Consider the following 25,395-nt stretch of genomic DNA (forward strand, 5'->3'; position numbering starts at 1 on the left):
GCCATGCTCAGTGGTCTACTTGGGTAAAGACGGAGTAGATGCAAAGCAGTGCCTCACTGGATGTTCCCTGTGGGCTCATAAACACATGCGGTCTGCATTATGGGAGATGAATGAGCTGGTCCTAATTGAATTCGCATGTGGTTCGTCATACGGCGGTTCCCCTTCCCTCCGCCTCCCTCCCGTCAGAAGTGAAACATGTTCAGATTGTGTGAAAAATGGTTCGTAAGAAATACTCTTTAGTTAAAAGAGCATTAAAAATAGCTTTGATATACATTAATTACCAATTTCATTTAATAGCATATTGAACATTATAGCATTTATAAACAAAGGACAATCATAAAGCATTATTCTGACTGTTAATTAGCTCTATTTATTCTCCAGATTAGTTTTTAAATATGCCCTCTAGATGCCACTTGATACTAATTAACAGAGTTACATTATTATCTCTATACAAAAGCATTTTTAATTAAATCTAAAGCAATTTAAATTAGCATGAGTTTTTACAAAAATTAAAATCTGGTCAGATGCTTAATTTAGCCTTATAAGACAACATCTGATGACATGCCAGTGTCAGTTCTCCCAAGGGCCATGACATCTCTTTTGGAGATTATTTTTTGAAGTTTGCTTTCAGGGCAACTTGCCAGGGTACTCTGGTGTTTAATATTTATGATGGATTTATAAACTGATTTTTTAAATACTAAAATTTGTAGGCAATCCACATGCATTACAGTGAGCTTAGCTGAAAACACAAAGGATGTATTCTTACAGGCTTTTGTGTTCCCTGCCTTTGAGTGGTGGAGGATGGTTTGCATGAGAAGTAGGATTGCATGGGTTGGACACTGTCCTGTTGCACATCAACCACACTTTTTAACCATTCCTAAGATTGCCTTTTTTCCTTACGATAAGGATAGGATCAATCACAAAGCCAAAAGGTTGCTTGTCTGTAATAGATGAATGCAAGGATTGTTCCAAAAAATTGATCCCACGCTGGATGTTTGGAAAATGTGCTTCTCACTTAGACGTTTATACCACCATAGCGTAACTTTTCTTCTAATGTAACATAATAACAGAAATTTGGCTAAGGCCTTTCTCTGTGGCAAACCCTAGCTCAATTAGTCCGGCTTTCATTTTTCCAGGCTCTGAACCTGCTCTTTCTGCATGTGAAGCATGTGAGTGCTGGCCTCTGGGGAGACTCAGAAACATTAGTTTGAGAGTGTTTTTTATTCTAGTTTCTCTTCAGCTGCCTGGGAATGCACCTGAAAAGGGGAGTCCGCTGTTGAAATGTTATTGCAAATTTATCAGTAAGTTTGGAGTAATTGATTGTGAGGCATGTTTCTAGCATTTTATTTATGAGAGATATATATTAAGGACTGTAGAGGTTTCAGTGGAGAATCATCACCAGTTAAAGCCACATAGCCCAGGCTTATTATTGAAGAGTTCACTGCATGACTGTCCTATAGAAAGATCTATTTAAATGGGAGGCTTTGGGTTGGGGTTTTCTGTTGTTCAGGGTGAGGGGGTAACTTGTTCTGTCTGCTGCACCTTCTGCTCACAAGTGCTGGGTTTTAGTTAAGGGTTAAAAAAAAAATGTAATGTCCTTAACATTCTTGATTTGGACAGAAGGAGAACACCACTTATGAATGTGGTAACACGTGTCTGTGCAAACTGGCCCAGCTGTCTTAAAAGCTTCGCATCCACAGACATTTTTAGGGAGAATTGTACTAGCTTGATCTGGGAGGAATAAGAGAAATCCTGCAGAAGTGCTGCTGCAATACCATCCTTGTTAAAGAACTCTGTTCATATTTCCTTAATATTACAATTTTAGTAGCTTCTTGGCATGTCCTTTCTAGCTTGTGTTTGCTGCAATATTTACAGCAGAGTAACTTTAATGAGTACAAGAGCAGTTATATTTCATGAAAACAAACTGCAAGGCTATTTGACTGGCACCAGTCATTCTGGAAGGTGGTGTAAACTAGAAATTTAACAACTTCCAGGAATTACCACCCATTTTTGCTGCCTGCACCCTTCTTCAGAAATGATTGTTTATGGGTCAGGACATGCACAGTTGCCTTTACAGCAGCCATTATGGTTGCAAAATGGTATTTTGCTGATTTGTTTATTGCAGACTGAGGAACTTTTGTAGCCAAATGTTGAAATCAGACCTGAGCCAAAGAGGAAGCAGAGCTTTCTGGCTTCACCATCGTGTCTGCTGCAACTTTGTGCCTGGGGATAAATGGCAAGCTTGAATCTTTGTGTTGTGGATTTTGTACATTTTCCTGAAAACAAAACAAAACAAAAACAAAAACATGTCCTTTCTACAGGCTTGTAGGTGGCTGTCTCAGGAGAAACAGAGAAATGATATTCATTTTTTTGCAGATTGAAATATTTTACGACTGCTATTTTTTCCTGTGCAAAAGCAGCTGACAAGCAGTTGCATCTTGCAACCGACTCAAAGCTGGCTTGGTGCAGCCGAAACATGGCTGTGGCACCGTGCTGTGCTTCTGGAAACAAACACGGTACCATCAACCCTGTGTCAGAGGCCTTTCCCAGTTCATCCAGTTGCAAATGAGCTCCTGCTCGCTCGGGCTGCTTCAAAGGCACCTGGACACAGCAGTTGCTCCAGAGCTCCCTTCTGTGCTCTTGGCAAGAGAAACAAGTGTGTCATGACCGTATTAGCCATGCTGCTCGCGAGGTTTGGACAGGCATTTGACCTTTTGCTGAAGATGTATGAACTTCTTTAGGAAGCGGTTATGAACACTCCCTATTCACTCTCTGTAGGTAATTAAGCAGTAATACTAATGCAGTCCTGGAGCAATTGCCAAGCTGTCATGTAGTCATTGGTCCTATGGAAAAGGGACAGAGAATAAAATGATGAAACTAGGGAAAGATGCTGACAAATGCAGGTGAAAGATTCCAGCACAGGCACCACCAAGACTGGAAACAACCATCTGTAGCATTCAGACATGGCAGCGGAGTTTCATCAAATCTCTTTGTACTCATTGCATTGCTGTGGTGCTGAAAAAGAAATCTTGTTTAGCAAAAGTAAGGAGCAGCGAGAAAAAATAATGTTTTCTGTCAGTGATTAAAACCACAAGAAAATTTTTCTTTGCTCTCAGTTAGGAATTGTGCTGTTGCTGTATCAAACTAAAAGTCAGGCATGAGAAAGTGATTTAATCTGTAATCAGAAGTGACAGAGAAAGGATTCAAAAACCTTACAGAAAAAAAAAAAAAAAAAACTGATTTGGTTGAACTGGGTTGTTTGTTCCCCCCAGAGATTGGGATGTACTTTTTGGATTCTTAAAAAAAAAAAAAAAAAAAAAAAAAACTCTTTCTCCCATTGTATTACGGAAGAAATTAAAATGACCAGATCTTGAACAAACATGCTATTCTCGAATGAATACTTCAAAACCCTTTGCTGCCTTGAGGGCAATAGATATATGTAGGTATATCTGTTGCCCATTCCTTTTAATGGTGAATTCAAATAACATCGCCCTTCTTCTACAAAATCCACTTATCCAGATTGTAAACTTGTCTTTTGTTGGAGAGAACAATGTGTGTCGGGAGGGAGATATACCAAGAAGGTTTTTTTGTGTGTTTGCTTTTACTTCAAAGTACATCCCAGGCAAAAAGGCTAGAATTTATGTAAAGTGTATAGGCTTCTAGTCCAAGCTGAAATGTGTGTTCAGATTGTGTTGCCTTAATCCTGTTTAAGGAAAAAGAAGAATCATCCACCATCAGATTAATATTGATTAAATGTCTCAAGGATTATGAAAGAAGCATACTGTACACTTACCAAGCACTGAAATCAAGTTTAAAAGTGTGGCAGATTTATGTTTTATTTCCTAAGTGTCTTCCCCAGCCTTCACAACCCTGACCTGTTTGAAGCAGAAAGAATATTCTCCTTGATAAATTTCCACTGGGTATTCCCACTTCAGGTGCTCTCCTGAGTTTCTTTGCAACATTACACCAGAATGCCAAGAACAGCTTCAAAGGATTTCAGTGATGACATTGCTATTGTTGAGCTGCAGAAAGTGTTGAAAGACCCCAAAACTGCATGAGATGGAAATATCTAGAGGTCAGCATAGGTTGTATCAACTTTTCTTCATATGTATTTGCTCAGTTTGGGTACAAGCCCTTCATTTCTTTTATATTATTCCCTTTGTATTTCTCAGACAATCAACCACTGAAGCTAGGCTGTTGATGTTCAACATGTCTACAGACACACGCATCACTAATGATCTGCATGCTTGTCTTAGAGCTTGCTGCTCATCTTATTGTTTGCAAGTTTTCCAGCTTAAAACCAGGCTCCATTTATTTCTTAGGACTATGAGTCAGTTAACTTCTTCTCCTCCACCCAGCAGAGCTGGTGGTGCTGGATTCACAAGGAGTTCCCATCCGGCATGACTCAACCACAGCCCAGTGCACAAGGGTTGATTCACTCCCCATGTGCATACAGTGCCAAGACAAAAACATGAAGTTTGTATCCTTAAGATATAGATGTGAAAGAGACAAAAAGATATTTGCTAACAGATTCTAAATAATTTATATTGCATTTTTATTAAAAACACATTTGATGCTGCACATGATTCATTATATAGACTCTCCTTAAAAGAACAACTCCCCAACACTTTGACAATGAAGGTATACAGACAGACCTTTGAATAAACCATTTTCATCCTATACTAGAAAGAAATATGAATGAAGCTTTATGTCTTTTATTCAATGCAGTGGCTTAACCTAGCCGTGTTATTATTGTTAGGCCCTGAAATAGAATTCATTGATTTCAGATTTGATGGGATTCAAGGGGAGCAACAGCAATTACTATGTTCATCCATTTAAAAACATAAATTAGGGATGAATAAGGCTTTTAAAGCTAGGAATTAAAAGAAGTGGGCACAAATCATTTCTACCTATATTGTATTGGATTTACTTCCTGGACATCTGTTTGCCCAGACACCTTCCTGAGACTATCACATATTACCCCAATGAGACTTACAGAGGAGAGAACCTCATCAGATGAGTATTTTCATGAACAAATTGCTGAATGTGTCCTGATCAATAATAGTGGGAATGAAGGTAGCTTCTGGAGATCATCAGCATGCTATACATTGCCTCTTGACTTGAGCTAGAAAAAAACTCAGAGCAAATCCTTTTTCTTCTCTCATTTGCACAGTACTATGTTAAGGTAGTGTGCTAAGGAGAAGACAGGCTTAAACCAACTTAATCACCACGTGTGTCACAGGGTTTTGAGATCCTGCTTTCATCATAAAACAGTGATATGCAATATTCAGGTGTACTCTGAATCTGGAATTATTACTTGAAGAACACACAGAGTAGGAAAGGAAAGTGTCCTTTAGAAAGAAAAACAAAAAAAGGAAAATGAAGGAAAGTGGGGAATGGCTAACCAGGTGTATTTCCACCTGAGTGGAAACCTGATTTTTTTCCCTTCATGTTCTGTTCGCCCCCGAGTGCTGTTCAGCTGATTGCCACCTACCCTTGACAGCAAGAGCATCAACCATTGGTCTAAAAATACCTATCATGGCTTTGCATTTGGATTCTTCTCTCTGTTCCAGCTGATAGCAGTGGAAGGCCAGAGCAACAGTTTTGTGCAGAGGGAGCAGGATGTGAGCAGTATCTTGTCACAATGGCAGGAGCCCAGTTCTGGCTGGAGGGAGACACCTTGCACTAGGGAAGGTGCCAGGACAGTGTCATGCAGCTCAGGTACTTTGGCAGGTCACAGGAAAAACAAAAGGTCCCACTTTGGTTGGATTTGTTGCTGGCTAAGAAAACGCATGTTCCAGCTGAGACTTGCTCCTTTCCTGGGGCATTTGTAATTTCTTTCTCTCCTACAGATTTAATGGCATCCAGCCATTATTGATGTCACACAAGAGCCTTTGCCTTGCTGGGATGTTAGTAATCTCCCTTTTTTTTTTTTTTCTCACAAAGCTCATGAGATTGATCAGCCAATTCCAAATTGTATGAAGAGGGCTAACACTTCAAAAGATGCTCTTCAGCAGGAGACTGGCAGACGAACATATAGTTACTTAACATGATGCTTCTGCTTTGTTTCAATGCAAAACTGGGATTAAAAATAAAAACAAAAAAGCCCAGTCCACTGACTCTTTTTCTTGCTTCCATGTTAGAAACAGCGAGGGCAGCTTGCTGTGCCTGGCATGTGCTCTGCAGCAAGAAGACAGTGTCTTTATGTGCAAGAACTGAAGTTGCTGAAGTCACTGAAGCTGCTGAAGCCAGGCTCCCACAGCAGGTGCAGAGTAGGACGAGGGAGGCAAGAAGAGATCCAGAAGCTGGATGTAACTCCAGAAGCTCACTTGCAGTGGTCCAACCTCAACCAGGCTTGTCTTCTGGATGTGGCAGTAGGCATCTAAGAAACCTGAAATGCCAGAGAAAAGTCAGTCTTACTTGGCAAACCTGTTCTCATGTGGTCTTTCTTTTGATTCTCAAAGAAAAGAAGACAAACACGAATAAAACCAAGCAAATGGAAACAAAACTGAGACTGAACACTGAATGTTCCCTTGCTATAAAGCTCTTGCTTTCTGATCTCACTCGAAGTGAACGTATACAGGGGTCTTGGATGTTTGTTCCCCCACACCTTATGCACTAGAGGGGAAAAAAACATTCACTGAGTGAATCTTTATGGAGATTCAGAACACTTTAGGTAGATTCTGTCATATGCTTTATAAGTTCCTGACTGATTGTGTGGAATTAAGTTATTGGGCAGAGAACCAGCTAATGGAAACACATTGATGAAATCATTTTTGAGGGACATTAAATGGAACTTAAAATAAAGCTGAAACGGCTTTATGGATTTTTCAGTCAAACTGTTTATGAACATTTATTGGTGGTAAATTACAGAGTGTCAGAAGAAGGAATCGGTAGGTATGGCTTTTAATAGAACTCGCTCTGATATAATACTGTGAGAAAGAATAGTTTATTGCTTAGGGATGTATGATACAGTATGTTTAAATACAAATTAAATGATTGTTTTCTCCTAACTGTCTTTGGCCGTTTGCAGGTAAGTTGCCCTTAGCAGCAGCAAGTCTTATAAGGTGAAAAAATATTTTCAGTACTTTGCAATGAAATGGAAATTTTATACTATGCATTTCTCATGGTAGATAGCAGATTTTTTAATAACATAACCCAGGAAGTAGACACTCTGTTATACAATAGTTAATTTAAATTTGCTTTATGCTTAGTAAAGGAAGAAGAGGGATATAGTAGCTTTGCCTGAGAAGGAAGATTATAACAGCTAATTCTTGAACAGTGGGAGGCATGCATTAGTACTGTTTGCCACAACCCTCATTCCTTGGGTAGGGAATAGTGAAAATATGCCTGTGGGAGTGCAAGACTGGAAGGCACCTTCTGGTCTTGCAAATCTTGTCCCCCGTTTTGAGATTCCACACCTTATAATCATGATTTTGTCAAATCTGTTGTTGTCTGTCACATCTACTCTAAGAGAAAAGCTGTTTCCATTTTTTGCTCCCCGGTGGCTAGAAAACACCTGCTTTTCTTCCAAAATGTATTTGGGACCAGTTTATTGATATTTGCTCTCATGCCAACATTGGCCTATAGCCAGTAGTTCTTTTTCCTTTGTGTTATTTATCCTCCTAATGTATTTATACACAGCATTCATATCCTTCTTTCATTGTCATGCTGCTGAACTAAAAAGTCAAGTCCTTCTAGTCTTCTTTTGTAGGATAGGTATTTTCAATTCCTGCACTCAGACAATATTTCCTTTCTCTACGCTTTCCTCAAATGAGGATGAGCTGGAGGCTGCTTAATAGTTCAAGGATTCACTGGTGATTCTTAATAAATGTGATTTTTTTCATGTTCCTATGTTCCTGTTAGTCTTGCCTCTTCCCTTTCAGTTTAATGTCGTGGTTTCCTTCCCTTTGGCCCTGTCCTGCTGCTATGAATCATGAGTAGCCCTTGGCCCCTTCATGGGATCTTACCATCCAGGAAGCGTCCAATATGGAGCAGAAATCCTCACTACTTTCTAAGCACTTGGCCTTAGATTCATACTTTTAACTTTTACCTTCTCTCTCTCTTCTTCCACTCCCTAAGGTCACTCATTTATTTTCCATGACATCCCAATCCTCCTCTGCAGACCCAAGATGGACTAATTCACTATTGACAGCATATTTCCCTCAAACTTTGCTTCTTTTTGTGCCAAGGCCTTTAGTAAAAATTTTAAATGAAGTCACTTCCTCCAGCCTAACAACTTCACTTTAAACACAGTCCAGCACTGATGCTATCACAGCCTGGCTGGGGACTTTCATAGTGGCCAAGAGCCAGACTTTGACACAAATGTCCATATGGAGGATGTTTGGGGAGCTGCCGATCTCCCAGGCAGAGACTGAGGCTCTTCATTGTGCAAGAGAGAGGGGTGGTGGCATTGGACACGTTTGAGACATATAGCATTTCAGGTAGGCCAGAAAAAAATAGAGAATGGATATTTAATGTTTCTCACAGTCCAAGGCAGAACAAGCATCCACTGAAATCAGCAGGCAGCAAGTTGAAACCAAAAGATGAACTTCTCCAGAATATTTAGTCCAGCTGTGAGTCCCTTGGTACAGAACTGGGGATAAATAAAATGATAGTGAGGTTCAAAAAGAGAGGTGAGAAAAGCTTATCGGTGTCTCTCCGGTGGTCACAGCCAGCTCAAGGTGTTCCTCAGCTGCTGACAGCCAGAGTCAAGGGAGGGATGGGATGGCTCAGTCCTGGTTCCTCAGCATCCCCTCGTGGCTGCTGTCCTACACAGTGACGGGGACAGGCGGCCCTTTGGGAGAGCTCATGTTCTTAAGAGGGAATAATAAGAGATGATACTGTCAAGGCAGTAAGCCTTATCAAGGTAGATAGCCTTCACTTCTAATTCATATCAAAAGGGTGAAAAAAGGGTGAGATTTGGAAATCTCATTCCTGTTCTCAGTGCATAAAGGACTCTTCCATGGATGTGGGGAATGATAAACAGAGGAAAAGAGGGTCTAAGATCTGTATGAAGGGAAAGGAAAATGAGATGGATGAAAGGAATAGGAGGGTTTTTTTTTATTTTCGGCCTTCCTGAAATGACTACATCGGAGTCTCCGTTGGTTTTGTTTCCAAAGTTGCTTCCTGTGTTCAAAAAAAAAATAATGAACACCTGGAAAGTTCCAGGTCATTAGAAATATGCGAAAGTTTTCCCTTATTCTTCAGACAGTTCTGGTTACTTGTAGATCTTACACTTAGTGTGTAAAAACGACATAATTACCCACATAAACAGAGTCATCAAATAAGCAATGCAAGTGGAAAGGGTGCCAGAATATCTATCTGCACCTCTCCAGCTTCACTATCTCATCTTTCTCACCTCAAAAATCATTGTGCTATTATGCAGATATGTGCAGGCTGCGTCTTCCGCTAAGTTTCATTGCAAAGCTAATAACCAAGGCAATTGTGTGGATAAGCAGAGACTTAAATCATTTGGAAACTGTTGAGAGAGGACAGATCAGATAATAATAACCTTCATGGTTGGCAAGTTACAGCTGCTTTTGACAACTTGTAACAATGAAGACTTATAGTAAAGTTAAGAGCTAAATATCTGTATTGGGCCATAGGATCAATTTTAATACCCAAGTATAAAGCCTCAAACTTTAGGCTGCTTTTGTCATCTTTGAGATTACTTTGCTGTTCTCTTGGTTAAAAAGTAGGAGTTGCTTTTTGTTTTATGGAGTGCTTATTTTTATTCTGATTTTCATTTAACACAGTGGGATGGTTTCGTTAATCTATTTCACTGTAAGGAAAGAGCAGTCATGTGGAAGCCACGTGTGTTTCTCGCTTAGAACAGTAGTTACAGAAGGATGTTGTGTTTGTGTGTTTTGCGTCATCTCAGAATATTTTTTTATTCTATAGTGCTGACTTCCAGAGTGCACATAGGTAACAAATTTAATAGCACATATTAAGAAAGATCTCAAACAGTGTATCTAAAAGATCTTGTCAGGATCTGTAGTTGGCACCAATAGCTTTATCAAAGAAAAAATTAAGGATTTTTTTTTCTTTAAATGCCACTGGTAAAGTTTGCATTGGATAATTGGTCACATTGCATCTGAATACAAGACTGCAGGTCCAGATTCAGGAATGTAGGTCATACTTGCTCACTGAGTAGGCAGCTACATTCTAGAGATCAGGAAACAAATTTCTAGTGCACTGGTGTGGTAAGACTGTCATTCACATATGTGTTAGCTGTGGAAGTTTCAGTAGGAGAGAGAAAGTGCCGCTGTGCTGCACGGAGCAGTAGTGACACCCCTTGGGGACTCCTGCGTACAGTCCTGAGGTCTCGAGTAGAGTGTTTTAGAAGTGGAATGGGTTCAGAAAAGGAGCAGTAAGAAGCCCAGAAAATGTGAATCATTCATGTTAGGAATGATTTAGAAAGATGTTACTTTCAAGAAAATCAAAGAGAAAGTTGATGTGGTTGGGTCACCATCAGTAACCACCTACGGAAGGTGGGGATTTCTGTTCGTGCAGGACCTATTCATTGGCATGCAATGGCCCAAGAAAATTTAGTGGCTGAAAGCTGATGTGAGACCAATTCAGGTTAGATACACATTTAAAAATTAGAACAATTAGACAGTGGAAAGGCTTACCACAGGATGACACAGGCTGTCTTTGGCTTAAAACTGAAATAGGAAGAGTACATCTTTCTTAAGAAGCAGTCACAAAATATGGACCTGATGCAGAAATGGCTGGGTGAAAACGTCCAGCCTGTGTTATGCAGGTGGTCACATCAGGGGATCGCAGTGGCCTGAAACTCAGGAAAGCTGTTTAATATTACCTAGCAGTTCACAGCTCGTAATCTAAAAACACTCATCAAATCGGGATAGTGCTGTCCGCCCCACTGTCTGTACAAGAAAGGGGAAATGTGCAGAAGTTAAATGACTTCTGGGTCTCACATCAACCCAGTGGCTGAACTGGGACTAGAGCCCCATCTCCTGCCTGCTTGTGCTGCATTTCAGCCAGAGAACACCTCCCTCCTTTTCCCCAGGCAAAAGCACAGCCTGACCTGAGCCACTTCCAGTGACTGAGCCAAAATTTGGTTTTCTCCTTTGAGTATCTCTCAGAGCAAAAGATAATTTCTTGACATGCATGCAGGTTCATTAATGAGGGATGTAGCTGGATTAGAAGTCTTGTTAACAAGGAGGTATCTTTTCCAAGCTCCCTGCATCAGCTGGGTCAGCAAACACTTCCCACGCTCAGGGTACAAGCAGCTGCTTTTACAACCAGAAGTGCAGGTTGCAAGCAAATCCCACTTGTAATCAAGGCAACCAATTTCAGGTAATCAAGGTCTGGCTTTTCCTGGGGACAGAAGCAATGTGTGCAAGAGAGAAATGGGGTCAGGGAATGGGTTAAATTGCACCTAGGTATGATTTGACAATCACTCCCCTGATAACAGCTTATAATGTTTACAATTTGTCTTCTGTTTTGTTTTGTGATTTCAGGAGCAGAAGGCACAGTGTTCCCTAAATCTATAGAAACTCCCAATGTCAGGGCAGACCCCTTCAAGGAACTAAGGTAAACTTTGGAATATGGTTTAACGGTAACTCAGTGGCACCTTGCTGGAGTTGTGCATACTGCTGGGCATCATTTCTGCTTTTGCACAAGAACTTGGGCTTTGCTTTGGATGGCATCACCAAGGGGATGCCGTGAAAGAGAAGGGATCTTCCATGTTTATGTCTGATGTGACCGAGCTAAAGGCAATCGTGGGTAATGAGAGCATCATTTCTCCTCCGTAACACACTCTGCTTACTCTGGGCTCAGCCTTTGCAAAGAAATAGAGAAATCTTTTGCTGGTTGTGCAGGGAGGTATGGGAGTCTCTGCTGAATCACAGGGCGTAAAAATAGCCAAAATGGTAATGCTCTCCAGCATTATCCGTCTTGCAGAAATGCAAATCCTCCCTGACCTGCACTGGGTCTAACTGTGCACCCATGTCACTGCTGAAACTTCCAGAGATACCTCTTGCTGACAGCAATGTATCAGGAGGGAAAAAACTGCACAGTTCCTGAGAACCAGTTTTCCCACAAACTAACGTTTTGCATTATATAAAATAAAATAAAATATAAAAAATTAAAAAGAATAAAGGTCACTACAGGTTAGTTTTGATGACTGCTCTCTGAAAAAAAAACCTGATCATATGATAACTAAATCTGCAGCAACCTTCTAGCCAAAAGGGCTGTAGGGGTTTTTCACCAGTGCTCAAATAATTCTTGCTTAGAAAGAGAGAAAAAATGGAAAACGACATCTTGTCTTTATATCTTGGGTTGCAAACACTCCTCTCCTGGAGAATGCTGGGGATAAAACAATCGTCAGACAGCTGAAGTTGTGTGCAAGCACTGCAGATTTGCTCCAGATGCACCGAGATGGGAGACAACCTCTCATTAACTCTCTCTGCTTTGATACTGGGGGTAGTTGTGGTCCAGCCTAGATTACCGTGAAAGATGAACAACATCCTGGCTGTCTTCCCTTGTGTCTATCACTAACTTTCAGTTTCTCTCCAGAAACACTCTAATTGTTCCCAATCTGCACTCTGGGGATCACATGTCAGACCAAAAGTGCACCAGTGATGTGACTCAGTTCATTATGAAAGTTTATTCTTTTTCTCGGAGTGGTGTCATAAACACCACCTTGTGTTTTTTTTTGTTGTTGTTGTTTTTTGTTTTGTTTTCAATCTTGGTATACTTCCTTTAAAAAAATAAAGAAGAAATGGGGTCTTTGCTCAGCCTGCCATGCAGCTGCTGGGGCAGCTCCAGGGTCTGCTGTGGTGGAAGGAGCCCCAGGAGGGCAGGGGAGGGTTGTGCAGGGCACACGTGTCCTCCTTTCCTCTGGGCAGAGCAGACAAACGAAGCACTCATGAGTTGGGTGGAATTGTGGGTGAGGTTCAAGTGGCAAAGGCTTTCCCACTCAGCCCGTCGTTGCAGACATTTTCAGGGGGAGGGGGAAAAAAAAGTATAAAATATCCAGTGGCATCAAAATGATTTAGACAATCACGTCCCATTTCTGGTAGTGATTTAGGTCCAAGTTTGTGCTTGCTTAGGAATTTTCTAAATGTGGGAAGGGAATTTAATCCAAATAAATGTAAGATGTCACATTAGAGGGGACAAATGTGAATTAAAGTAGCCTTAATCTGATTGAGTATGCTTCTGTTCCAAAGAGAATTAAGCTAAATGAAATTGAAATGAATTAATGGTGGTATCCATGCAAGGGGTTGATTCAGTATATTCGATCTGCTTTAAATTCTTGTTATTTCACTTGTTCTACGTAGAGAGCTGTTGGATGACTGGCTTTCTTTGAAATTAGTGGACTGTCTGAAAAAAAAAAAAAATCTTTTAAAAATCTGGTGATTTTCTTTTGCTTTTTAAGGGAAAATAATTGAAATTTAGTAGGGCTTACTTTGGAAAAGGGCCTGACGGGTCCCAAAACATTTCATGTGCTCCTGAAAATTTTATCTTGGCAAAAGATAGATGTTTTTTCCACCACCCTGAAAGGAAAAGAGGCAAGGGTAGCATTGGGAAGAGAAAGTAAGGTTTCTTGAGAGCAAATGCTCTATTCCTCCCCAAACCAAGAACCATCCTTCTCTCTCTATGCATACCCAAGTTTGTTGGAGCACTGCCTGCTTCTTAGGTGAAATGGAGCCTGTTGGGTGCAGCACAGAGTTCTTACGGGGAGTAATCTTACTCTGGGGTGATATTCTTTGGCACCTTCCTATTTTGATAGCAGTGTGCGTGCATACGGTGTCCTTTTAGCCTGTTTAAAAAGATGCTGCAGTGAAATGGGACTAAATGAGATGGCAGCTATGGGTCCAGAGCTGTTATCTGTTACCACTAGGAAAGCAGCATTATAAACATGGACTCAGTAGCTGGCTTGACACTAAAAGACCTTTTTCTGTAATAAATATTACAGACCCTTCTTTCCTCCTTAGGCTGAAGTTCCTGGGGAGAAGGTGCACGGTCTGTTATTGTGGGCTGTCGCCAGCACCACCAACCTCAATCACTGTTCCTAGACCAAACGGCTAAGATTAGTTACATGATTGATCCATTTGCTCTTTTCAGTAGCATAGAGACTCCCACTTTTTCTTTAGGAGACTTCAAAATAAGGTGACAACAACTGTCACTAACAGAAAGAGAGGAGACCAACTGCTCCTGTCACTACTGGGAGTCAGACCATCTGTATGTCTTCCTTCCCTTCCTCCTCTACTTAACAGATAGACTGATTTCTCCTTCGACACAGGCAGTATGCCATCATGCCAATCATTTCTGCTTCTTTCCTTCTTTTTCTTCCATATCCCACAGGCCTTCCATCATGCCCAAGTGTCACAAAGACTGATACACTCTGAGCAATGGCACATATATTCTCCATAGACTTTCTGTCCCCGCTTAGCTGATGAACGATCTTTAGTTCATATTCCTTCTAAATTCCTTTATTAGTAACTGGCTGCTCTACAAGGTGGTGGCCACATTCTTGGAGAACAGACAAGGTAGCTGTCCTCTCAGAGCACTAGCAGGCTGTGTGTGATCCTTTTTTCTACGTGCTCTTTTTAAAATACTTTAGTCTACAGTGGTTAAGATGGAGAAAATTCAGGTGGCAATATGTGCTCAGCTTTTTCTTACGTGCTAATCCCATGTGAGAGCTGTAAGGCTGCAGGAATTGGTTGGGTGCTGGTTTGACCCAGGTCCAAACTTTGCTGCCGTCTTCTCAGGGGATTTTCCATGATTCCCATGCTACAGAAAGGCTCATGTGTCCCAAAACAAGAATCCTACACAGCCCAGTATCAGCTGTATTAGGAATGGCAGAGCTCATAAATGCCCTGTTTAATGCAGAGGTGGGTGTTTTTAATGGTTCGTATTTTCTTGTTGCGATTTAGAGTGTTCTTTAATAATTACTTCAGAATAGAAATATATGAAAAACTATTAGTATACTTTTGTGAATATTTTCATGTTTTTACTTGCTGAAATTATTTTTAGACTCCTAAAAGTTTTGGTAGTTGCTCATTGGGTTGTAAGCTGGTCAAAAACAGTAAAAAGGAAAACAAATTCAAATTATTTTCATTTTTTTGGACTGCTTACCATTGCCATTCAGTATCATTCCGGAAGAGTTTAGGGGAAAGGTTTGGGAGATTTGTTTGGGCCACTGAAATATTTCTAGTAATCTGTATTGACTCATTAAAATGCAAGTTGGTGTCCTTATGATTGCCTATATATAAAGGTTGAATTCCTGATGCCCTTTTCTCACTAGATTGTTTAAATAGAGCCCAAGTAACTTGGTGAGAGCCTGTCTTGAGAGCCTCTCCTTGACACTGACAGAAATCACCTGGCTTCTGCTATTTGTCTTCTTCCAAACAGGAAATATATATTAAGGAGTGTAACAGAAGTTGTCTGACAGTCACAAGTTCAGCACTTCTACTGCCACTGCGACATCCTCTGAGGTGAAGGATAAGGGGTAGACTAGCTGATGAGGAGGAAAATATTTGGGGGTGGGTGTGTAATTAAAAAGTGAGTTGCCCGATATAAGAAAAAAACATCAGGGGGGTGATGTTGAACTGCTGAGTGCTGGAAGCTGGGAGGACGTATGCTGGATGGGTGCTGTGTAACAGCACCTGTCCCTGGCTCCTGCTAAGATCCAGTTCCTGGGCTTGGTGAACCCTTGTAGTGACACAGGGTGAGAGCGTGTGGGCTTCATCTGATGGGTCCCGCTGTGACAGGCACCAGGAATGTGCCTCCTCAACCCAAACTCCCTTGTTCAGACTCAGGGATAGCTATCTTACCCCATGGCCAGGTCGTGCCGGGCAGGGGCACCTGGAGTGTGTTGCTGGAAACCTGTTTTAGGGCATTTCTGTTCCTAGAGTTAAATAAAAATAAATCAGCATGAAGTTCCCTCCATGAGGGGCAAGCGCAGACCTGGAGTTCATACACTGTTATTGTAAATTAAAAAAAGTGCAGTAAACTGCTCATGCAAGGCCAGGAAACCAATGGATGATTGTTTTTTTCTGTAATACGCAAATATAGTTAAGGGAGAATTAATCCCTTGGGCATGAAGGGGTAATTTTTGACCAAAGTTAATTATGAAGCACTGAAATTACCAAATGGCAGATGAAATGCACTTGCAGTTTGATTTTATTAGTGCAATTCTACCTTAACATGTACAGTACTGAACTATCCAAATAGTCCAAGTGAGACCTATTGTACCAAAAAGCAATTTAAATACAGTGCTTAGCTAATGTAACAATAGTCATTTTGTGAAATAATAATTCTTATCGAATTAGGGTTTCTCTCAGCTGTGTTTCACAAAGCAGCAGAGACATTTTCAATAAGTACGAACACAAATAATGTTTCTGTCTAAAACCCAGTACGTTAATGAAGATTAAGAGAACAAAAATTAGAGGGATGGGGAGGGGGAAAGAATTGTATAAAAGAGGAATTATTTGGTGGGAAATGGGTGTCGTTTTTAAAGAGTAGTGTGTGATCCTGAAACATAGTTTAGTTCACAACAAACACTTGGGGATTTCTGTGAGGTGTCAGCAAGGGAAAAATGGTAATTTTAGCCTTGTATCTAACTGGTGTTATTTTTGGACTGATATGCCAGAAAGGATGCAATTATTTTCTCTGTTATACCACTGCAATCCCAGTAATTTTGGCAGTCCTACCATCTTAGACTACAACAGACTTTTGCCTTGGAATGAGCTTTACTTTCCACTTGGTAAGAAATATGTGATAACTATTTTAATATGACACAGCTAGGGCAGGATTTATAACACTATCTCCACTCAAGTCAATACAAACCTGTCAGTGTACAACTGAAATGAGAGAACAGGTTCTTCATTTCTAAACTTCAAGCTAATTTAAGTGGACCCTGATGAGTTTCTTTTGAATGGCAGAAGTCCTCATCACTCCTAGACAACTAATCTAGGAGACCATGTGCGATCCAACAATTTTCTCATGACAGAGAAAGCTTCCTGAAGAATTTGCTATTGGATGAGACTTTTTCAGAGCGGAATTCACACTGATTTCACAGCCACAGCCAATTTGCTTTAGCCTTTCCTCTTGTTGACATCCCTTCAAAGCTGCTGCCCATCCATCTATTATAGCAGACAAGCCACAGCCCTCCCAAGTCAAAGGGAGCCTTTCCATAAGGCTTCTTGTGGATGGTGTATTGAGCACTTTACACAATGCATTTGATATAAGGCTTGGGGTCAAGGAGGCAGTTGATTGCAGGGGCTTTCCATCTGGTAGAATATTCCCATAGCAGAGGGGACTTGCTGTTCTCTCTTGTTGCTCCAGCAGATCTCCTCTTAATGGCTGTCACCTCTTTCACACCCAGCACCAGACGAGGGGGTTAGCTCTTGGTGTGTTTTCCTTCCCTATTTTTAGCAGGTGAAGCCTAGATATGGATCAGATAATCAGGAGGCACACACCTGGCAAATGGCAGAGGCATTGACAGAGCTTTGCTGACTTATCCCAGCTGTAGAAATCATGGCACTGCCCTGCTCGCTGTGCTGCTAATAGGATCTGTCCATAGACAGGCAGATCCTTTTCAAGGAGGGCTAATGGACAGTGAAAGCAGGCTTGGCAGGAAAGTGAGCTTGGCATAAAGGTGCTTCGATTGCTGAAGTAAAAAATGAGATCGGCTTAAACTAGGAAAAAAAGAAAAAGTAGTCAGACTTTGTGGTTGAGCAACCTGCAGTTGGGTGCATGGCTCTTTTCAGATGTAGTTGTGTCCCCTGTGCTGCGGCAATGTGTGGGTGCAGGTCTGTGGGTGCAGGAACATCCACCAGAGCTACGTGGCCCTTCAGTGAAAACAGAAGAGTGGGAATAGGGAGGTAAGGGGCAGATTTCTAAATTAAGTTGCTGCCAAATGGCATAGTGTATGGGATAGACAGCAATGGAAATCTGTCTCTTATTTGGTGGTTGGTTGGAGGATATGCAAGGTTCCTCTACTTTTGTATATATTTAAGGAGCATAGTCATAAGTGTATGCTTATTACATTTCTCTAGTCAAGAGACCAGTGTAACTTTTCCTGGGCTCTGAATAAAATAGCACAGCTTGGTTCATTATTTTCCTTCTGCATTTATTCCATAGGGGTTTCCTAGTGCAAACATAGTCCTTTTCTGGGAGATATTAATCATCAATCCTGCCTGTTATCTCAGACTGAATATTTTTCGTGTATACAAGATCTGTGTCCTGCCTAGGTGTGTTACGCCTGTGATTGTCATTAGCTTTCAACAGCAGAATATCACTTGCTCTGTAATCAGAGCATTCATCTAACCTTCGAGTGCCGTTCAGAAAGCTGTATGAGCCAGAAGTCCTCTGGGACTTGAGAGAAGCCCTATCAGTGTTAGTAATCTGTACAGTCATATCCACATCCATCCACTTGAATAACAAAAATGTGAGCTGTTTTTCCTTTTTTTAACTCTCTGTGCAGCACACCACTAACCTTGAGTAGAAAATAGATGCTAATAAATGCAAGGTCTTAAAAATGTGAATTATAGCCATTTCACACTTCATGGCAGACTCATACTGGTGAAATGGCTTAATACTTAATTACAATGCATGTCCTTCTCTCAAGTGCAGATGACATTCCTCAGATAGATTTTTTTAATGACATCTGTGGAAATAAGTTGAGAAACTAATTAGTTATTCATATAATACAGAGTATTGGCCGTGTTCTGATTAAAAGGATGTGGTGACACCCAGCTAACATAATGTATCTTTCTGGTAGTAGTTTAGTCTGCTCCCTGAGGTGATGTTTTTTTGGAAGGTCTTAGAGAAGAAGATAAAAATACCCCCCTAGCCTCTGCAACACAAATGTTTATAAAAGACATTGCCTTTCATTTATATCTTGCTAATGATTAATCAGGACTACTCTGTTCAGGAGTAGCATACCTTATTGCTTGTGCCCTAGGAGGAATGCCTGGTCTGCAGGCTCTAAGGACCATTTTTGCAGCGTTGACTTTAATGGGATCTGTAGGTTATTGACTAACTGCAGCTGTAAGTCTCCTGAAAGCGATCATTGGACAACGACCCAGAGAGAAGGACCAGCAAGCCAGCATTTGTTTCAGTGCAAGGTGAGCAACGTGTTTGCCTTGCAGCAGAGCCTTGCCAGTGCTGCACGAACGTGGGTAACTGGGAGGTGGTGGGCTGTGAATCTGCTGGTGCGGGATGTGGCATTTGTAATACCCTGTGAGAGTCTCAATAACTATTGTTTTATCATAATATTTGTACTTAGAAAAGAGCTATTTGCACCAAGGATTTTGAGCATGAAATGCAGAAGTAAGCAGAAAGGAGACAAGGAAAGCATCTTACCCACCTGTGGTCCCAATTCCATCTTTAATTCCTTCACAAATAGTGTGATATTTAGGGTGTAATCATGTTCAAAATGACTCAATAGCTCAGAAGAGGAGAGTTTCCTTTGAACATAGTTCTTATCTTAAAGAAATGAGAGGGATATAATCCACTGAGCACCATGTTTGCTTTTGGGTAGAAAAACGTGTGGCTTTCTTCAATATTTCTCTCTATCTTTTTATATTTCTCTCCAGCTGTGTATCTTGCATTTCTAAAACCTGAAGTGAAGAGCAAAGCAGGCAAAATAAAAATCTTTGCCTTACTCAGCACTCGGTACTTTCCTTTAAGTAAGGACTATCTCCCCACTGAGCCTTTGCACGTGAGCTTGGACGCCCTCTTGCAAACCAAAGCCAGCTCCTGCAGCCATGCAGAGCACAGCATGGGAATCGCAGCTGGGGTTTCACTGCTGAAGAGCAGCAGTTATCAACCAGCTTCCTTAAAACTGAGTGTTTAATATGGACTCCTCATTAACCTGGTACAAAATAGGAAAGGACAGTTTAGATGCTTTCCTGCTCGAGTGAGAAGATGCTGGGTATTTTGTTTCCTACTGCTTTCTGCTCATGCCTGAGGGCTTGGCTGTATCAAGGCAATAACAGTTATTATTTAGTGTGAGCGAGGTACTTCGAGCTGTATGAGTCCATTGTGATTAAAAAGAACACTTGTACAAAAACATTAATTGTACTTTAGACTGGAGACAGGAATTGATAGCTGTTGTATAACTATATTAAAGAGAAGAAAAATGTATCTATAACTATAATGGGATTCTTTCTTTTGAAAGCAGTACTTTGTATACTTATTAAGAGAAATCATAAATATTCACTGTGCCTACAGAATCTTTATTCTGAATTTATGTGTCATATGTAATAGAGTTGTTTTCTTTAGGCCAAACAGGGTGGCTGTGTTGTTTCCTCATTACTTCAACTGATTTTATCTTCTTAATGTGCGGTGTGCTGCTGCTCTGCTCCTCACATATTATATAAATCCACACTGTATTCTGCAGCATGGATTTATCCCATGGGTTTATGTGGCACCTCTGGCAGCTTTGAATAATACGAATTTCCTACCAAACGGCATTGCTGAGGTCATGCTAAAGCAATGTCACTCCTTGCTTTCAGATGGTGTTTGGACTCAGTTCTGTCTCTCTCACAGACCCAGTGCATGTCTGATGAGAACCCGTTTCTAAATATGACTCAACAGTCAAACCCATGTCCCTTAGGCAGCAGGGCAGTACTTAGAGCAAGAAGGAGGCTTGCTTGGCTTTCTGCAGCGTACCATGCAAGCCCACCGTCAGAAGTAATCGCCACATTATCATTGCACTTTGTAAGACACATTGCACAGGAGGCTGTCGTTTTGCCTTTAGGCAAATCATAGCAATTCCCATGGGCAGGAATTGAAAATATGTGTGCAGATTCAGCTCAGAAAACAGGATCCTTTACTTTTTCTGTACACATGCCTTACAAATGCTGCATGGAAAGCGTCAAACCACAAGTGGTGGAGCTAATCATGTTTAGATCCTGCAAGCATTCACACTGGAAACCAGTCTTGGTGGCCAGTTAGCCCATCGTGAGCAAGTTCTCAGGCCTCCGGTTGAATTAGCAGATGATAGCCATAAAGTAAATAAGGGAAGCAAATGCATAATGAAGTTGTGGACCTGTTATCATGGGATGTTCTGCACACCAGATGAATTATATAAAGGATTACACTCTCGCTCTTCTTCTCACACACCTTCCTCAAGAACCTGTTTCAGCCTGCTTCTGTCAGAGGCTGGATGGACCTCACAGCTAACGGCCAACATTACTAAGCATCATCCCTCTCTGTCTAGGTCTCTTTTGGAACGTCATTGGGATTTCTTCTACCTAGCAAAGGTGTTTTCTGAAAGCTGGATTGTTCTGTTAGGTACCACCATGAGCAATCAAGTCCTGCTCATCATCCATTCCCGCTTGGCATCTTTGGGGATCCCTACAAAACTCATAGTTGATCCCATGCTCTCTACTTCGTCTATAAGGATAATAATATATTATTAGTGTGTGGCCATTACCTGCGTGCTCGTTCTGGGCTCAGGAGTGAGTTGGCGTAGTGGTGTTAGACTGGACGGAGTTGGTGACCCATCTTGTCCCTTTTGCATGCTCATGCCCAGGAAGTGGAAATGCATCAGCTACTTGTGCTAGCAGCACAGGCAGAAGCTTGCAGGTGGTTCCTCTTTCTCTTTTCCATCTTAGAAAAGTTGAGAGCCCAGGGACTTCACCGTCTTATTTCCAGATTCTGATGATGTCTCTGAAATTGGCAGTCCCCAGTTCTTGTTCCCAGCTGAATTGGGATTAGTGTGACCAGCTTAAAAAGAAATGAAAAGGTTATGGATACCAAACGTGAAAGCACCATATTAAAGGTGGAGCATTACTGGTTTGAAAGCCAAAGTGTCAGCCGCCATTTCTTCCAGCAGCAGATGTGGCTGCTATAAATACATACCTCAATACATACACATGTGTTTGCTGGCAGATAAAATAATGTTGTTTCACTTCACCTGCATGAGGACATGGTGTCCTTGGATAGAAGAAGTCAATCTCATAAGCATGTATTTCACACAGTGTTGTATGGCTTTGGGTTCATGCAGGAAATGAGGAAGCAGAAATGTGATTACAACCCAATAACAGCCATAAAGTAGGTGTCTCCAAGAAAGCCTGAAAAACACATTCAGAAATGCAGCTCAGTTCTCCAGAGAGGGGAAACAAATTTCCCAGGGTGTGGGCAGTAGCTGCAGAAGGAGAGGAATTTTCTCCCAGGGTTAGACTAACACGAATGGGTGTCAGGCTCCTGGGACCCAGCAGCTATTTCACCAGCTGAAACTCTCCATCTCAGCTGCAATTCTCTTTCTGTTGTGTTGAATTGACATCGGTTCATGAGTTCTCTCATCTTTCACAATACAAAAAGGAAAACACATTCTCTCCCTCTTTCTCTGGTTTCATGTCATTAAGGACGGTTGTGGGAAGACTGGCTGAGGACATGTTATGAAGTGACACTTGGGAATCAAGCAAGAAAGTAAACAAAACAAAACAAAACAAAAAAACTTAGGCCATCAAGGATCATAAAAGAGGTTGTAAAGCAGAGGGGAAATGGCCTCCTGGTGGGTTTGAGAACAGCTGAGAGGGCTGGATAATGAAGGGATGTGCTGCTGTAAGGAGACGTTCTTTGCCAGTGAACTCAGTGAAAATCTGCTTATATTCGATATAATAAGTGCAGAAAGCAAGTCAGAAGGGGTTTATGCTGCTAGTGCTGAACAGTGTGGCAGTGATAAAAATATGTCGTGTCCTGTCCACTTCCTTAAGTATTAAACATTTTAAAAGACAGAGAAAGAAGTGTTTTTTTTTTTTTTTATAAAGGATTTGGTGTCTTAACTTTAATGAAGGAATAATAAATATAAATGGATATTAGTAGAAGGTTATTAGAGTTGTTCATTTTGATCGAAAATATGCAGTATCTTCTCAAGCGATGCCAGAGGTTAAAGATTGTTATTGCTTCCTAAGGTTTCTGAAATTAAATTCTCCCTCTTATGACCTACAAGGTATGGTTGATTGAAAATGTGTGCGTGTGAAATGGTTTGTAATAAATTCATATTGCAATTAAAAGTCTCTTTAGAAAACAGGCTATCATACACAAATCAGCTGAGGAGCTGTCTCTAAAAGATCATAGAATCATTAAGGCTGGAAAAGATCTCCAAGATCATCTGGTCCAACCATCAGCCTACCACCAATGTCAGCCACTAAACCATGTCCCTAAGCGCCAGGTCCAACCTTTCCTTGAACAATCCCAGGGACAGTGACTCCACCACCTCCCTGGGCAACCTGTTCCCATGCCTGACTGCTCTTTCTAAGAAATGTCTCCTCATTTCCAACCTGAACCTCCTCTGGCGCAACTTGAGGCTACTCCCTCTAGCCCTATCACTAGTTACCTGTGAGAAGAGGCTGACCCCCAGCTCCCCACACCTTCCTTTCAGGTAGTTTTAGAGAGCAATGAGGACCTCCCTGAGCCTCCTCTTCCCCAGACTAAACAACCCCAGTTCCCTCAGCTGCTCCTCACAGGACTTGTGTTCCAGGCCCTTCACCAGTTTTTCATTAGCCTCCTTTTTTAAAACACCTGACAGATGGGAGATATGTGTGGTGCCTCATCTCTTGATATTCCCCAGATACACCACTGACACCACACAGCACGCTGTGGTTTTAATTTATTAAGCGTAATTAATTTATTATCTTATTTATTTATTATGTGCGATGGGGAAAGCCACTGCTACAGCAATGGATGGGACAAGGCATGATACTGAAATGAGGGAATTCTTGAACACGTTATTGCCTTTCTATTCAGGTAACTAAGACTCCGTAGGGCCAGCTGATGACAACACCGTGTGGATGGGATGTTTTTCCCCAGCAAGCTTCCACACAGGGAGCTGACAAACACATGAAGCGTCTGGAACCAGCACTTCTACACCCAGCAGGGCGCGTTTACTCCTGCCTCCTGATCTCCTTGCACTGCCTTATTTCACAGGAACAGCCCCGAGGCCCGGCTCTGCCAGGACGGTGCCGCCCCTCACCACACCTGAGGCCTCTCCTCCCCCCTTCCCTCAACGCCCGCCACAACGGCCCAAAGCCCGCGGTGACGTCACGCCCCGGAGGCGTGGCTTAGCCCCCAGCGTGCACATGCGCAGAACACCACGGGAGGGGAAGGCATTTTCTTATAAACCTGAGGACTTTGGTTCTGGAAACTTAAGTGCATCCAGAGTGATCACCTGGACTTTTATCCGGTTTATATATATCTAATTAATTACAAATGACATCTCAGACAGATATTCTCAGGGTAGAAAAATTAAGTCCTTCTTAATTACTGTTCGTTTCTGTCTAAACCCTCCACACGACTCAGTACGAGGTGATCAATTCGTGTTCTTGCAGGGCAAAAAAAGCCCATTCTGAGAGGGCTGTGCCAGGTTCCAGCAACGTTTTTCTGCTCCTCACCAAATCTAAACCTTTAGGTCATAAAGCAGGCATTGGCTTTTTTCACTATAATTTTTCAAGTACAGAAACTGCGGTAATGTGGGGTTATCTATGTGCGTTTGGTGTTAGTATTAACAAGCTATATCCTGCAGGCAATATTTTGCCTTTATTCAAAAAAAAAAAAAAGTTCCCATTTAAGTCATGAGGTAACGATGCACCTACACACCGAGTAGAAGTCTTGATTTTATGGGTTCTTAGTTCAGCAGTGGGGTATCATTTAATCTGCATCCATTGGGATTGTTCTGAACAGTGAGAGAGGACCAAGCAATGACTTTGTCAGAAAATTTTGCAGAGCTCTGAAATTCATGGCATTCAAGCAACACCACACCAGGAGTCTAAATCTATGAGTATAGAGGTTAGTTACAGATATAAAGAATAAATCAAGCAATAAAAGATGCCTATAAAAAAGGATGTTGCCTCTGAAATGAAGACACTCCAGAGTTCATCATAAACCTCTGACATGTATTCAGTCACTGCCTGCTGTCACAGTCTGAAATTCATTTCAAGGTGCCTGCATATTTTATGCTGTAACCTCTAATGAATACGTACACATTTTCAATGATGTTGCATCATACTTTGTGAACTGATGTACCATGAAAGGGGAAGCTGTGTCAATGCAATGGGAGTTCTGCAGGCAAAGGTGCACAGATACGCATTAAAAATGTTTCCCTGACTGGTACAGTATGTCAATATGTCTGTGCGATACCAGAGAGAGTGTTGCTTTCATAATCATCCCTTTGAGGAAGCTTTCCTCTGGCTGGGTGCTAGTTTTCTGTTTCTGAAGGAAGCAAAACACATACTATTGTTGTGTTGTCTGGCTTTCCTAGTCTAGCCTATGGTAGGTGATGGCTCTGGCTAACCTGCCAGTGTGACTGAAGGATTCCACAACAAATAAAATGCTCTTTTGTTTTAGCATTCCGTTTTATATATATATATATATATATATATATATATATAAACAAAAGTTTGTTTTTGT

The 25,395-nt window shown here is 41.4% G+C and overlaps 1 protein-coding gene across 8 annotated transcripts in view; it reads left to right on the forward strand.

Annotated features, from left to right (window-relative positions):
• The window catches only part of SGCD (sarcoglycan delta), a 333,594-nt gene that overhangs the window by 279,767 nt on the left and 28,432 nt on the right, over positions 1 to 25,395 (forward strand). For 7 of the 8 annotated variants that reach the window (XM_040573134.1, XM_040573139.1, XM_040573136.1 and 4 more), the window contains one exon: positions 11,487 to 11,559. In XM_040573134.1, coding sequence (XP_040429068.1) covers positions 11,487 to 11,559 — 73 coding nt within the window. Of the gene's footprint in view, positions 1 to 11,486; positions 11,560 to 18,940; positions 19,104 to 19,574; positions 20,272 to 25,395 lie in introns of those variants that run through there. The other variant, XM_040573137.1, reaches the window with a different exon arrangement.

The sequence above is a fragment of the Cygnus olor genome, chromosome 14 (genome assembly GCF_009769625.2).
Source record: "Cygnus olor isolate bCygOlo1 chromosome 14, bCygOlo1.pri.v2, whole genome shotgun sequence".
Taxonomy (NCBI): Eukaryota; Metazoa; Chordata; class Aves; order Anseriformes; family Anatidae; genus Cygnus; species Cygnus olor.